We start from the raw sequence: 15,702 nt of genomic DNA, 5'->3' as shown, positions 1-15,702 counted from the left end.
AAAAAAAAAAGGAATGAAATTGGGTCATTTGTAGAGATGTGGATGGATCTGGAGACTGTCATACAGAGTGAAGTAAGTCAGAAAGAGAAAAATAAATATCATATATTAACGCATATATGTGGAACCTAGAAAAATGGTACAGATGAACTGGTTTGCAGAGCAGAAATTGAGACACAGAAATAGAGAACAAACGTATGGACACCAAGGGGGAAGAGTGGCGGGGGTGGGGAGGTGGTGGTGGGATGAACTCGGAGATTGGGATTGACATATATCCCCTAATATGTATAAAATGGATAACTAATAAGAACCTGCTGTATAAAAAAATAAATAAAATAAAATTCAAAAAAAAAACTAAGCACAAATCAAACAATTCTAAATGTAAGAGAAATTAAGCTAAATGAATTTCAGGTTCATGTGAACTGGGAAATATTCAGTATTAAATTAATATCTGGTATTAATGTTTTAAGTTTGTTGATCTAATTAATAGAGACATGTTTTTAGAGTCATCAACATTAAGTGTTATACTTTTATTGTACCTAGGTGTAATATAAGCTAAATAAAATCTTGTTATATCTGTTATAAATATGTCACCAGGGAAAGTAACTTGATGTGAAGAAACTTTTAAGAAAATGTAAATGAGATAGGAGCTTTTAGATAAACTCTATTAAGAATAATTATGCTTTAAGAATGTCTATCTAAAATAGTCTCTCCAGATTCTGGTAACTTGAAATTGTAGAGTTGTGCTAAATTAAGTTAAGTGATGCAAGCTTATTGAATAGCTAGGTCATTCCCAAATAAAATAAGATACTGAAACATTAATTACTGAACATTGGCTTCCTTTAACAGAGAAACAAAAGGTATTTAGGATTATAAATGAATATGTTTGGTGCCACATTCTCTGAAGAAAGCAAATGTTTTTAGAAAATATCACTGATATTTATGTTCACCAATCTACAGAATGCTAATGTAAAGGACAGTTCATAATTGCTTACTTCTTAGTTTTCACAAGAAATTAAGATTTTAAGAGCTGAGGAGTCTAATTTAAACATGTAACTAAAGCTAACAGAAATAATAAAGGAAACATTTCAGTATACAGTAGGAAAGTAGGATGTATGTTTCCAGTAAAAAAGTCATGAGGAATGGAATTGCATTTTATTAAGGGAAAAGGAAGTAAGTCTGACTTATAGCTGGCTGTTTCTGAATGGGAAATAAAGTGATGGCTACAGAAAGTCATAAAAAGCTTTGTGGAAAGGGGACCCCGAGAAAAGAGTTTCGTGCATGGTCTGGACTGACTAAGGTTAAAATAAATTTAATTGAGTAAATGAATGTTATTTATTTATTCATTTATTTTTGGCCGTGTTGGGTCTTTGTTGCTGTGCGTGGGCTTTCTCTAGTTGCAGCGGGTGGGGCTACTCTTTGTTGTGGTGTGCAGACTTCTCATTGTGGTGGCTTCTCTTGTTGCGGAGCACGGGAGCTCTAGGCATGTGGGCTCAGTAGTTGTGGCTCGCGGGCTCTAGAGCGCAGGCTCAGTAGTTGTGGCGCATGGGCTTAGTTGCTCCGAGGCACATGGGATCTTCCCAGACCAGGGCTCGAACCCGTGTCCCCTGCATTGGCAGGAGGATTCTTAACCACTGCACACCAGGGAAGTCCCGTAAACGAATTTCAAAAGTAAGCGGGTGCAAAACTTGAATTTGGTTTTTCTCTCTCAAGAGGGCAAGATTTCTGATAATGTTGAAATGCCCTTGAAAACAGATTTCAAGTTTCTTTACCTTTGAAGTGATTTGTTCTGTATTTGCCTTTGGAACCTTTTATTGTTACTTGGGCTAAGTGAAAAACTATTGTTTCACAGTGACTTGTGATCCTATCTGACTGAGTGTTCTAAATCCTTTTTGATATTTTTTGACAAAACTTCCTAAATCAAATTTTAATGACATCCTTTAGACCCCTAGCTAACTCTGGGATGCTTCAACGGGCCCCTGATACATCCCAAAGAGAGATGTTAAACTAATTAGATTCATTTGGTATGTTAAATTACATGGGAAGTAATGTCAAATGAGTAATAAATCTTCTTAGGTTATATTGTATGGTAAATGTTACTAATAAAGATATCCTAGAAATTATATGGAGTTCCTAAAATTCTGATATGTCTTGGTAAAATGTTATCAGTCATAATTCTAGTTATTATCTTAAAGTGTTATATGTCACAGTAGTAACCAAGTTTCTTTGTTAATTGCATTGTAATCAGATTTTAAACGTGCCTTAAGTATTTTGTCATTATAGACACTTATGGTTTCACTCTAATGCCTTTGCAAAAATGCTTCCTCTTCAAGAAAACTTATAGAAAGGACTTTTGGATAACTACAAGTTTCTGACTTTCAGACCACAATGCTGAACTGGGTAAGAAATTGAAGAATTCTAATGAAAAACCTGATGGCTTCATAAAGCTGTTAACAAAAAGGATTAGTTACATAGGACTGAGTGAATTGGTGAATATGGTTATACATTTTATGGTTTCTATCTGAAAAATTACTGGTTTAAATCTGTGTTTTCCAGGTGTAAGGAAAACCTTCCCCTCAAAGTAATTATGACTTATAGTAACTTGGTAAATTATACCTTTGTAAGCAGGATTGAAACATTTATCTTTGCTATCTGTCCCCTCCAGACATTGGAAACTCTCAGGTTGCCAGTAGCTTTATCCGATAAATTAGGAAGGCTACCTCACTAACAGGTACAGAAAACTCAAGGGATTCTGGGACCTTGAAAACGGAGGAATTCACCTAGATCTCTTAGGCGAAATCTGTGATAAGCCCTTGGTGACTTTCTTAGCCCTGAGAGGTATTTTAAAAGTCCAGCCTGAGACTCCTTATAAAAGTTTCAGCAAGCAAAAAGCCTATACAATCAATTAGAGTTATATAAATCATCAGGCCAAGTTTATTGAGACCAGATTTATTTTGCAAACAAATTAGTCTTAATTTGGTTATATTTGGTAGAAATGAGGGTAATTTTAGAGAGAAAAAGATGTTTCAATGAATGTTAAATCCCAGTTTTGTTAATGGATGTCTGTATTTACTGAGACTCACTTCCAGGATAGTTCCTTGTTGTTATGTTATATTGATATAAAGTTAAATTGTATTATTAAAAGCACGCTCTAAGTTTGTTTTTGAAGCTTATCTCTGTAATCTATCTTTGGATGAAGATCATTTGCCCCATGACCTGCAACCAGGGGACTATGTATATTGGAAAAGACATCATTTAAAGGACTCACTACAATCCAGATGGAAACGCCCTCACCAGGTACGCTTAACTAGCTCATGTGCAGCAAAAATAAAGGGATACACTCTTGGATTCATATTTCCCACTTAAAAAGGGCTGCTGCACCGGACTGGTCTATAGTAAGGACTGCTGACCTCAAACTCACCTTAAAACACCACTCAAACAGAGGAAACTACACTCACACCAGGATGAGAAGAAGACAACATCAGAAGCAGACAGCTTACCCAAGATGCTGGACCTGATTTGTATTATCATTTATAAAGTTTTCTTGACTTCTCAGACTTTTGCATATAAATCAAATGTTTTCTATCATGGACATGATCCTATGCTAGTTTTAAAAATCAATCCAATTGTTGGGTTTGTGGCCAATCACCTTTGTCTAGTACTTCTGGATTACCTTGGTGGATTTCTCTACTCCAAGGCTCTGATTGGATGGCTCTTAGGAAATTTATTTCAGAAGAAAGAAAGTTCAGTCCTGTTCAGGCTACTCTTGATATTACTAGATGGGATCCCCTCACCTAGATAATTAATAATACTCGCTCTGACCCTGGCCATAAAAAAATGAATTTTCCTCTAAAGTTACTCAAGCTCAATCAGAGCAACAGCAAAATTTCAGCCAAGGAATAAAAGCTCCCGCAATTATGGGATGGATTTATGTGGTTAACACCAGGCTATGGTCATTTAAGTTTTAAGGCACCCTTTTATCTTGGGAACAATCAAATTATACTAAGGATAACCAGCGTAGTAACTAGGAAATTGGGCTGGGAGCCTTATGGACAGTGACAATACACCATTTCCCTGCAAGATAACGACTGGTACAGAACAGACTAAGTCAGGTGACCTGAAGATATACTGGGTTGCACCTAATGGAAGTTCTTGGCTTAATTCTCACTTATGACTTTAATAATATTGCTAGCTATGTTATTTGCATTTTTCCTGTTTTACAAGATTGTTGTTTCTTGCATTACTAAATGTGTGACTGAGCCTCCAACAAAAATATATAGTTTTATATGAGATCAATGATTGTAATACTGTAACTCCAGATATGGGAAGAGACAACAAGAGGAAATTTTCCTGGACCATAACAGATTAGTAAGGCAGGTGGTCCAGAGTCTTTAGCTACTGTTAAAAGACCTAGTCCAGTAATAGCACAGATTGGCCTATCAGCAAAATCTTCGCCAGACCTAGGAATGAGCCTTCCTAGCACTGTGGGACAAAATGGTCATGAAATGCCTCCCAAATCATGGTCGAATTTATGACCATGAGGAGGCGCTGTCAACGACAAATTGGCACTTGCCATTGGCACTTACCATCTCCCTTTACAAGGATTAAATCATGTGCTGCTGCAGCTGCTGACTTGCAACACCCCCTGAAAGGAGTTCAGGGTGGAGAGCAGAAATGAGGCACTCTGTGCTCTGGGAAAAACTGGCAGAATAGGTCTTCAGATAGTTAGATATTTTCAGGACCGATTTTATGAGCCCAATTCTTGTATCTCCTCATATCTAGAAAAGCACTAAAATCCTTCACGGTGACGTCTGCTCCTCGTGACTAGCAGAAACCTTCTGCAAAAAAATATATGCTTGATTGCATGCATTCCCCCTTCACCAAAATCACATATATACTGACCTTCCCCCCTACTTCTCTGGAGCAGTTTCTCAGAGCTATCTGAAATGCTGTCTCCCGAGCTGCAGTCCTCATTTTGCCCCAAATAAAACTTAACTCGCAACTCTCACATTGTGCATTTTTTTTTAAGTCGACAGAAGCAAACACTCTAGTGGTGAGAGACACACCGTTAAATAAGCACAAAGCATGCCAGATGGTGTTAAGTGCTGTGGAAAAAATAAATGTACCTTAATAGATGTATATTATTAAGTGAAAGAAAACAATCCGAAAAGGCTACATACTGTGTGTATTCTGGAAAAGGCAAAACCATGGAGAGAGTAAAAAGATCAGTGGTTGCCAAGGGTTCGGGAGAAGGAGGGACAGATGAACAGGGGGAACACAGTGAATTTTTAAGGCAGTGGAACTATTCCGTATGATATATGTCATTATACATTTGTCAAAACTCATCAAGTATTACACAGTGAACCCTAATGTAAACTATGGACTTTAGTTAATGTATTAATACAGTCTCACCATTACAACAAATGTACTTTACTATTGCAAGATGTTAATAAATGGAGAGCTGGCAGAAGGAATTAAGGGGTATATTGGGAACTCTGTTCTTTCCACTCTTTTTTCTATAGACCTGAAACTACTAAAAAAAGAAGTCTATTAATTAAAACACACACACACACACAGACACACAGACACACAGACACAGACACACACACACAAAGGACAGGAAGTGCAATGTGTATGTGTTGGAGGTGGGGTAGTTTGCCTTGGGAGTTTAGAGTCTGGGAGATGAGGGGATGACTTGAGTATTCTGAGCTTCTTAGGGTGACAGAGCCATATATTGGGATAAACAGTAAATTGAGGTTAGTGATGACAGCCTCAAGACAGAAAGGTGATGAGAATGTGGTAGGGTAGAGGCTTTCTGGGGCCCCTTCCTGATAATGGTGATGATGATGCCACGGTGGGGGCATTCTTATTAATGGCAACAGACTTCATGCTCTCCCACAATCTGTGAAATTTATTGAGATTTCTGGCCTATAAAACTGGAGAATATAGCAACCCCCTGCACTATCCTCCTTCCTTCTTCAAGTGGTAACAAGTACTTCAATCTGTTCTTAGTTTTATATTTGATATTTAAATATTCTTTATGGGAGTGTAGCTATTCCTACCAAGAAAATAGGTTTTGAAATCTTCACTCTTTTGAGTATATTTACTTTTATATGAAGGCAAACGTTCCCAGGAGCCGTCTTCACATTTCTTCATGAACTGGTCAAAGAGGAGTCTTAAGTCCTTGCTCCAGCTGGGGTTGGGGAGAGCTTGGTCTTTAGGAATGACTTTCTCCGTAGAAAACCACCTCTAAATGAAAGGAAAAAAAGGAGAGTAATGGGAGGTACATCCTATTTCATAACGTATTCTTTTATTTTCTAAGACTATCTTGCTGCTTTTCCTCTTCCCAAAAGCTTGTTTTTTTTTTTTTGTTTTTGTTTTCTTCGTTTTTTTTTGCGGTACGCGGGCCTCTCACTGCCGCGGCCTCTCCAGTTGCGGCGCACAGGCTCCGGAAGCACAGGCCCAGAGGCCATGGCTAACGGGCCTAGCCGCTCCGCGGCATGTGGGATCCTCCCAGACAGGGTCACAAACCCGAGTCCCCTGCATCGGCCAGCGGACTCCCAACCACTGCGCCACCAGGGAAGCCCCAAGCTTGTTGTTTTGAAGTGGAAACAAATTTCTAGGATCACCTGGTCCTCCCTCCTTGGGAGAATTGGGAGATTGAGAGAAGATAAATGATTTGCTCAATGTCATCCAACTAGCCATTAGCAGAGTTGGTATTAAGCCCAGGTCTGCAGACACCCTTCTTTTTTTAACCTTAATCAAGCACAAGTGAGCCACATCAACTACAAACCAGCACTTGCCATCCACCTCTACAAGGATTAAATCATGCGCTGCTGCAACTGCTGATTTTCAGCACCCCCTGAAAGGAGTTCAGGGTGGAGGACAAAAAAGAGGCATCCTGTGCTCTGAGAAAAACTGGCAGAAGAGGTCTTCAGATAGTTAGGTATTTTCAGGAGCTGATTTTATGAGTGCAATTCTTGTATCTCCTCATATCCAGAAAAGCACTAAAATCCTTCATGGTGACGTCTGCTCCTTGTGACTAGCAGTAACCTTCACTAGAGACTAGCTTGACTGCATGTACTCCCCCTTCACCAAAATCACATATATAGTGACCTTCCCCCCTGCCTCTTTGGAGCAGTTTCTCAGAGCTATCTGAGATGCTGTCTCCCGGGGTATAGTCCTGATTTTGCCTCAAATAAAACTAAATCGCAACTCTCATGTGGTGCATTTTTTTAAAGTCAGCAGCCAAGAACTGGTGATAAAGAGAGATGAAGGACAGACAGTTTTCCTCCATGTAAAAAGTGTTACCAGTGGGAAACGCACAGGAAGCCAGAGCACAGGGAAGAGGTATTCATCTGAGATTGGGTATTCAGGTAGGGGTTCTTTGACTTGAATCTTCATTAGACAAGCAGAAATTAGCCAGATAGAAAGAGTATTGTAGGCAAAGGAACGCTGTGTGCGAAGGCAAGGAGGCATGAAACAGTTTTGAGGGGCCTTACAACAACCATATGAAGTAGGTACTAATTATTATCCCCATTTTACAGATGATGAAACTAAGGCCTCAAGGAAGCCTGGCATTGTTTCAGTACAAGGGGAAGAGCAGATGGCTGCAGAGACATAGGCAAGGGCCTGACTGTGAGAAGCTCCCACACTAAGTTAACTGGTTTGAATTGCATCTGCAGTGCTCTTGGAGGGATTTTAAATAGGGGAGTGACAAGATCAGATTTGGCCATAATACAAAAGATAGCGGGAGTGATTTCAAGATTGGAATCAGAGCGCCCTGTCTAGAGGCTACTGGAATAACTCAGGTGAAAAATTATGAATGCATGAAGCAGAACTTCATGACCATTTGGATAAGGAGAGTGAGGGAAGAGGAAAAATTCAAGAGCCAATCTCAGGTTTCTGAACTGTTCAACGGAGTAGGTGACAGAGCCAGATGCCAAGAAAGAGAATACAAAGAAAGAGGAGGAGGGGGTTGGAGGGGAAAAGTTCTTGGTGTCATAATAACCACAGCTTCCACCAGTGCTATTTCTCTGTAGCACTCAGCACTGCTACCACTCCAGTGCCCACACAGCAGGTGGAAAGGTACATGGGCCCTGGAGGACTTGGGGGACAAAGTGTCACCTACAAAAGAGCTGGACAAAGCAAATGCCCATCGGCACCAGAAAGGAAAATCAGTTATTTTGACTTGTGCAGAAATCCTGGAACATTAAGACCACAGAAGCTATCAACTCTGTGGCATTCTACTTCCAGGCACCCTTATCAATTCATTCAGATTCAATGTACCTACAGCACTTGGACTACACCCCAGGGTACAGGGAGGTGATGTTACTGTGATGGAAGAACCAGCCAACCAGCCTTCTGCTGACCTCTGGGCTAGCTCTGATCCTGGCCTGATGGTAAGAATTTAGGGAGCCTGTCCCAAGAACTCTATGGAACTAAAAACTTCCTGGCTAAGAAAAGGAAGTCTTGAATTCGTGAGGGAAAATATGAGTAGGGTTGAGACCACTCCACTCCCTAGCTCAGTATCTGTACCTTTGTAATCTCAGTAAGAAATATAATTTTTCTTTTGCTTCATCACTTAAAATTCTTTAGTGTTCACTTTCTCATGCCCTTAATCTCAGTTATCACCATTTTCAACAGCAGAAAAATAGTCCTTTAAAATGATATACTATAATTTACTTAACCATTTAAATTGTACATGTAAATTATTTCCAATCTTTTGCTGCTTTAAATGAAGAGGATCATTGGAACACTGTGAATATAGTCTTTTCTCTACTTTGGATTATTTCCTTAGAATCCGGTCCCAATCATATAGTTTTTTTTTTTTTCCTCTTTTTATTTATCTTTCAAAGCTATTACTCATGTGCCTATTCTTGCCATCAAATTCCAGTATGCACTGATGGCTTTTTTTTTAACATCTTTATTGGAGTATAATTGCTTTACAATGTTGTGTTAGTTTCTGCTGTATAACAAAGTGAATTAGTTATATGTATACATATATCCCCATATCCCCTCCCTCTTGTGCCTCCCTCCCACCCTCCCTACCCACCCCAATCATGTAGTTTTTAAAGTACATAAATTCTGGAAGTAACCTAACACACACAATTAGTCATAAATTAATATGTATTGACTAATACTTGTCAATTAAGAGGTAGAATAGGATGTGTAAGCTTTGGAGTTGTGAATTTGGGCTTACCGCATCCATAGGTCTCATCTTAAATAGGGAACTCTAGGTTTAATCAGTTCTAGCATCCTTTCATGGACCAGTGCAACAGAGATAATAAAGGCTTTTAGGAATTAGAATGACTCCCTTGACCCTGGGCTCTCCTACCTGATTGTAACTTTGAAAGTCCGGGGGATTCAGCTAAATGCAACAATCTTTTTTTTTTTTTTTTTTTTCCCCTTTTTTGGCACTGCATGGCATATGGGATCTTAGTTCCCTGACCAGGGATCAAACCCACGCCCCCTGCAGTGGAAGTGCAGAGCCTTAACCACTGGACTACCAGGGAAGTCCCACAATGAACTTTTTTGAGCCCTACTATATGCTCTGGTTCTGTGCCAGGAACAGGTAATACAAAGAGAGAAGACTTAGGCCCTGTCCTCAAGTGACTGCTGCCTCGAGTGTGAAAAATGTTACAAAAGAAATAGATACAGACACAGAAGGAGTGACTTTCAGGGAAAACTTCAAAAAGATGAGGACTGATACAGTGATTTCTAAAGTATGAAAAGTTCACTAAGGAAAGAATAGGAGGGCTGCTCCAAGCAAAGGCACAGAGAGATGGGGAACTGCTAGGATTTCAGTCTTCATAGATGAAAGGTGCAATGAGAACAGCAGCAAGATAGGGATGGCAAAGCAGAAGAGGGATGACACTACAGTGGCTCTTTGGCTTTAACGAAGGCTTGGATTTCATCTTCTGGGTTAATGTTTCCAAAGGCCAATAGGAAAGATGATTTTAGCTGGCACAAGGACAATGATATATGTATTTTTAAATGACTATTATATCAATAAAAGGACATAAATAGCACATCACACCGGATTTCACAAATGTTATTGCTTAGAATGAAGCTAATTAAAGAAAGGAGTCTTTAAAGAATCATGAAGGTGGTACTTGAGTGGCAAAGTACTTTTTCCATTATGGGGAGGCTTAAGGAGTTTTAAGCAAAGCAGTAACATGAACTTAGGTTTTAGAAAGCTCCCTCTGATGTAAAGGATGAATTGTAAGGTGAGAAGCAATGGTAAGGAAACCAGTTAAAAGACTGTTGTAAAGGTCCAGGAGAAATGTGGTCAGAAGGTGAACTAGGTAGAGAGGAATGAAAAAGATTTAAGAGATATTTAGGACATTGGGACCAAGGATTGTGGCGTGGGTTTGATCCTTGGTCAGGGAACTAAGATCCCACATGCCATGCAGTGCCAAAAAGGGGGGGAAAAAAAAGATTGTTGCATTTAGCTGAATCCCCCGGACTTTCAAAGTTACAATCAGGTAGGAGAGCCCAGGGTCAAGGGAGTCATTCTAATTCCTAAAAGCCTTTATTATCTCTGTTGCACTGGTCCATGAAAGGATGCTAGAACTGATTAAACCTAGAGTTCCCTATTTAAGATGAGACCTATGGATGCGGTAAGCCCAAATTCACAACTCCAAAGCTTACACATCCTATTCTACCTCTTGACAAGTATTAGTCAATACATATTAATTTATGACTAATTGTGTGTGTTAGGTTACTTCCATAATTTATGTACTTTAAAAACTACATGATTGGGGTGGGTAGGGAGGGTGGGAGGGAGGCGCAACATCATGGGGGAAGAGAAAGTAGAAGAGTTTTGGATGATTCCTGACTTGTGGTTTGAAGGTTGGAGTGGATAGAAGGAAAAGAAAGAGGACGTTTTCGTTAGTGTTCATGTACACATCAGGAGGCGGAAAGTGGGAGTGAAACCATTAATTTTAGTTTGGGGCATGTTGAGTTTGGGACCACAGATGAACACTATGATGTTGTGAGAAATAAAAATAATGAAAGTTTCAGTCCAAGGAGATGAGAATTAAGAGATACTTGAAGTAAAGGCACCTGAAAATTCACAGCAAAGACTCTGTGCATGAGGGATAAATGTGAGGGATAATCACTGTTTTTTGTTGCCCTGAATAGAGGAAAGGTCTTGCTAGATCTTTGATTATGTATTTTTCAAGTGGGACTTAAGTTACAACTTTTTAATGTGTCTCTTTTTAAGATTAAGTTACTGAACCAAAAGAAGCATGATTTGTAAGTCCTGTAAATACTACTGTTATAAAGCCTGTAAATACTGTTAATATAAATATTCTCAACATAGATTACAAGACACCAACATATTAAAGAAACGAATCTATCTTTGTTGTGAGATTAGCACAGGGCATTTTATTTTCCAAAGTGCACGATGGTACAGGATTAATAACCGATCTGCACTCATTATTCTTTTTTTTTTTTTTTTTTTTTGCGGTACGCGGGCCTCTCACTGTTGTGGCCTCTCCCGTTGCGGAGCACAGGTTCCGGATGCGCAGGCTCAGCGGCCATGACTCACGGGCCGCTCCGCGGCATATGGGATCTTCCCGGACTGGGGCACGAACCCGTGTCCCCTGCATCGGCAGGCGGACTCTCAACCACTGCACCACCAGGGAAGCCCTCATTACTCTTTAAAAGTAATCTGGCACAGGCTCCTTCTCTGGGCTTCGGTTGTGTGGGAAACGCAGCAGAGCCCGCGTCATCGCTTCCTGGCGAGCTTGAGGGGGCCACAGGGCCTTGTCCTACTGCAGTGGTCCGCCGCTGGCTCACTGGTTCGGGAGCAGGGAGCTGCAGCCATCCATCCCGGTCAAAGTGTTTGGTAAACAGAAGCCCCAGAGTATCGGGAACCTGCAACCCTTCGCGTGGAACGGCGGTTCAGGCGTGAACCGTGCTGACGGAGAATGGCAGCCTCCGGGGTGGAGAAGAGCGGCAAGAAGTCCTAGAAGAAACTTGCTGCTCGAGAGGAAGCTAAATTGGCAGGCTTCATGGGCGTCATGAATAACATGCGGAAACAGTGATTTAAATCCACCACCCAACTATAGTTGAATCTACAGTCTACCCAGGGATTTATACCCAGGGTCAACTTGAAATCACGCTGGGAGGGACTGACTGCAGAACCTTGTTGACAAACTACATAAATCCAAAGAAAACACTGTGTGATGTGATCCTTATGGTCCAGGAACAAAAAAAGAAAGCTGTTCACTGTGTTGTCCTTGCTGCAGCCAGTTATTTTTTAAACTTAATGTTCACAACTAACATGCTTGAATCAAAGTCCTTTGAAGTAGAACTCAAAGATGCTGAACCTGACATTATTAAATAACTTGTGGAATTCGCTTGTAGCATTAGAATTTCTGTGAATAGCAACAATGTTCAGTCTTCATTAGATGCAGCAAACCAGTACCAGATTGAACCTGTGAAGAAATGTGTGTTGATTTTTTCAAGGAACAAGTTGATGCTTCCAATTGTCTTGGTATAAGTGGGCTAGCAGAATGTCTAGACTGTCCTAAATTGAACGCAACTGCAGATGACTTTGTTCATCAGCATTTTACTGAATTTTATAAAACTGATGAATTTCTACAACTTGATGCCAGGCGAGTTACACATCTCCTCAACCAGGACACTCTAACTGTGAGAGCAGAGGATCAGGTTTACGACGCTGCAGTCAGGTGATTGAAATATGATGAACCTAATCGCCAGCCATTTATGGTTGACATCCTTGCTAAAGTCAAGTTTCCTCTTATATCGAAGAATTTCTTAAGTAAGACAGTAGAAGCTGAACCACTTATTCAAGGCAATCCTGAATGCCTTAAAATGGTGATAAGTGGAATGAGGTATCATCTCCTGTCTCCAAAGGATTGAGAAGAACTGGTAGAAGACACAAGGCCCAGAAGAAAGAAACATGACTACCGCATAGCCCTATCTGGAGGCTCCCAACCAGTCTTGTAGATATTTTAACCCAAAGTTCTGCACGAGCCTGGAAATGAGACTGTAACTTTAGAATTCTGACGTCTTTGTTCTTATAAATGGCCCATACTTAATGCTCTTTTGTATATTCAACCACAAGTTTTTAGACTTCAAGTGGAAAAATTTAAATAACTGAGGAAATAACTGCCAATAAAAACATCCTCATTCCATCAATTATTACTTATTCCCTAAAGCTAACACCATTAGAATCCCATTACAATATTTATTAAATGTTTCTATTAGAAGTGCCAGCCTCTCCTTTCTTTTTGCTAAAAATTTCACCTTAAAATTTTTTAACCGTTTACTATTACTTATTTTAAGTGGTTGTCTTTATCATTTCTAATATTAAAACAATCAAGGAAGCTGATTTCATTATAAATTATTATTAGTTACCTTGACTCTCCCAAAGTGAACATTATTTCGTCATTCAATTCAAGCAGACTGCTTAATAATAAGAACTGTATAGAAATTGTTTTAACATTCTTGAACTTGGGACTTCCCTGGTGGTCCAGTGGTTAAGAATCTGCCTTCCAATGCAGGGAACACGGGTTGGATCCCTGGTCTTGGGGAACTAAGTTCCCACATGTGACGGGGCAACTAAGCCTGTGCACCACAACAAAAGATCCTGCATGCCACAACTAAGCCGCAACAAAGATCCCGCGTGCTGCAACTAGGACCTGATGCAGCCAAAAATAAAATAAATCAATATTTAAAAAAAATAAAAATTCTTGAACTTAACATTTTCAGAGATGTTAAAATGGTTTTAACTGTCATTAAATGGGATCCACTTGTGTGTGTCCTTTACGAGTCCAAAATGATTATTTTCATTGAACTGATATCCTTCAGAGAGGACAATTTAAGCAGTACTACTTAATTGAATTATCTAGAATTAAGCCAATATCCCTATAAACTATTATCTTTAGATATTCCTTGGATATAGCTGGTGAGAGGCAGCAAATATCTGTATTAATTGCTGACTGAAAAATGGTAAGACAGAATATCTTAACAGTTTTTCTAGTAGATAAGTAAAGTAGTAAACTAGTAGTAGAGAACTAGGATTAAACCCTTGTTAGAGACGTGCTCTTCTCCTGAGGGTATAATGTAATGGTTAGGAGGCAGACTGCTTAGGTTCAGATTCCAACTGTACCACGTGTTTTCTATGTGACCTTGCTTAAGGCACAACCTTTCTTTATTAAAATTAGTAGCAGCTGTATTCCTTGACCTGCTAACATGACTCAAGCATCCTGCACACTGCTTCAAAACGGGTCACCCCACCTAGACGGGGGGTGGGAGGGAGGCTCAAGAGGGAGGAGATATGGGGATATATGTATACGTATAGCTGATTCACTTTGTTATACAGCAGAAACTAACACACCATTGTAAAGCAATTATACTCCAATAAAGATGTTAAAAAAAAAAAACCAACAAACGGCGTCACCCTTCTGTGCAGTTTCTTACGGCTTGAATCTCAGGACTGAAAGATCCGGTGACCCCGTTAACATTGATGTCTCTTGGAGCTGATGTTAGCTTTTATTCTGAAGTCAGTTGGCTGAGGAAATGGATAAACAGCTGAACAAACCCAAATCACAGGGCTGTTCCTGACGGAAAGTCCCGCCCCTCTGCCCACTTCCGTCTCCCAGCGCCCGGGACTTACCCGCGCGAGTACCGGGTGCCTCGCTGCGGGGAACGCGCCTTCTAGCCTGCAGCGAAGGACCCGGAGCGTGCGCAGTGCCGCGGTGCAGCTCCTCATCATGGCTCCGAGCTTGCGCCGGGCTCCGGCCGCCGGAAGCGCGGCGGCTGGCTCGCGGCCACGGCAGAGGGGAGGCTCAAGAGGGAGGAGATATGGGGATATATGTATACGTATAGCTGATTCACTTTGTTATACAGCAGAAACTAACACACCATTGTAAAGCAATTATACTCCAATAAAGATGTTAAAAAAAAAAAACCAACAAACGGCGTCACCCTTCTGTGCAGTTTCTTACGGCTTGAATCTCAGGACTGAAAGATCCGGTGACCCCGTTAACATTGATGTCTCTTGGAGCTGATGTTAGCTTTTATTCTGAAGTCAGTTGGCTGAGGAAATGGATAAACAGCTGAACAAACCCAAATCACAGGGCTGTTCCTGACGGAAAGTCCCGCCCCTCTGCCCACTTCCGTCTCCCAGCGCCCGGGACTTACCCGCGCGAGTACCGGGTGCCTCGCTGCGGGGAACGCGCCTTCTAGCCTGCAGCGAAGGACCCGGAGCGTGCGCAGTGCCGCGGTGCAGCTCCTCATCATGGCTCCGAGCTTGCGCCGGGCTCCGGCCGCCGGAAGCGCGGCGGCTGGCTCGCGGCCACGGCAGAGGCCAACTCACCCAACCAGCCACCTAACTGCCCGCTCTTCCTCTTTAACTTAGGGGAGCGGAGGGCGGGGCCTGGCGCGCGGTGTGGGGGCGGGGCGTGAAGGCAGCGGGGGCGTCGGTCTTTCCGTCCGGTAAAATCTTAGGCCCGCCTCGGGCGCCGGAGCCACTTCCGGAGCAAATGTCAAGCCTCGAGCGGGCGGCTGGAGAGGCGCGCGCGGCGCCGGCGGCTCGGCGGCCTGGGGAGGACGAGGAGGCCTGGGAGGGCGGGTCCGCGGCTACAGCTCACGGCCCTCAGCCCCTCAGCCCAGGCGGCCACGGGCTACTAATGAGGATTCGCTGGCTTTTTTCCCGTCTCGCGACGG

At 41.5% G+C, this 15,702-nt stretch overlaps 1 protein-coding gene across 2 annotated transcripts in view; it reads right to left on the bottom strand.

The window, feature by feature from the left end:
• The window catches only part of THEM4 (thioesterase superfamily member 4), a 44,999-nt gene extending 30,189 nt beyond the window's left edge, over nucleotides 1-14,810 (bottom strand). For both annotated transcript variants that reach the window (XR_003679497.2, XM_024116246.3), the window contains exons 1-2: nucleotides 14,651-14,810; nucleotides 6,105-6,246 (exon numbers count right to left, since the gene is read on the bottom strand). Coding sequence is in view for 1 of the 2 variants with exons in the window: in XM_024116246.3 (XP_023972014.1) it covers nucleotides 6,105-6,246; nucleotides 14,651-14,749 (241 nt within the window). In the remaining variant the exon portion in view is untranslated. The remainder of the gene's footprint in view (nucleotides 1-6,104; nucleotides 6,247-14,650) is intronic.
• Between the last annotated feature and the right edge of the window lie 892 nt (nucleotides 14,811-15,702).

Source organism: Physeter macrocephalus, chromosome 4 (genome assembly GCF_002837175.3).
Source record: "Physeter macrocephalus isolate SW-GA chromosome 4, ASM283717v5, whole genome shotgun sequence".
NCBI lineage: Eukaryota > Metazoa > Chordata > Mammalia > Artiodactyla > Physeteridae > Physeter > Physeter macrocephalus.
The sequence above is the reverse complement of the archived record's forward strand: the minus strand, read 5'-3'. Positions and strand labels throughout refer to the sequence as shown.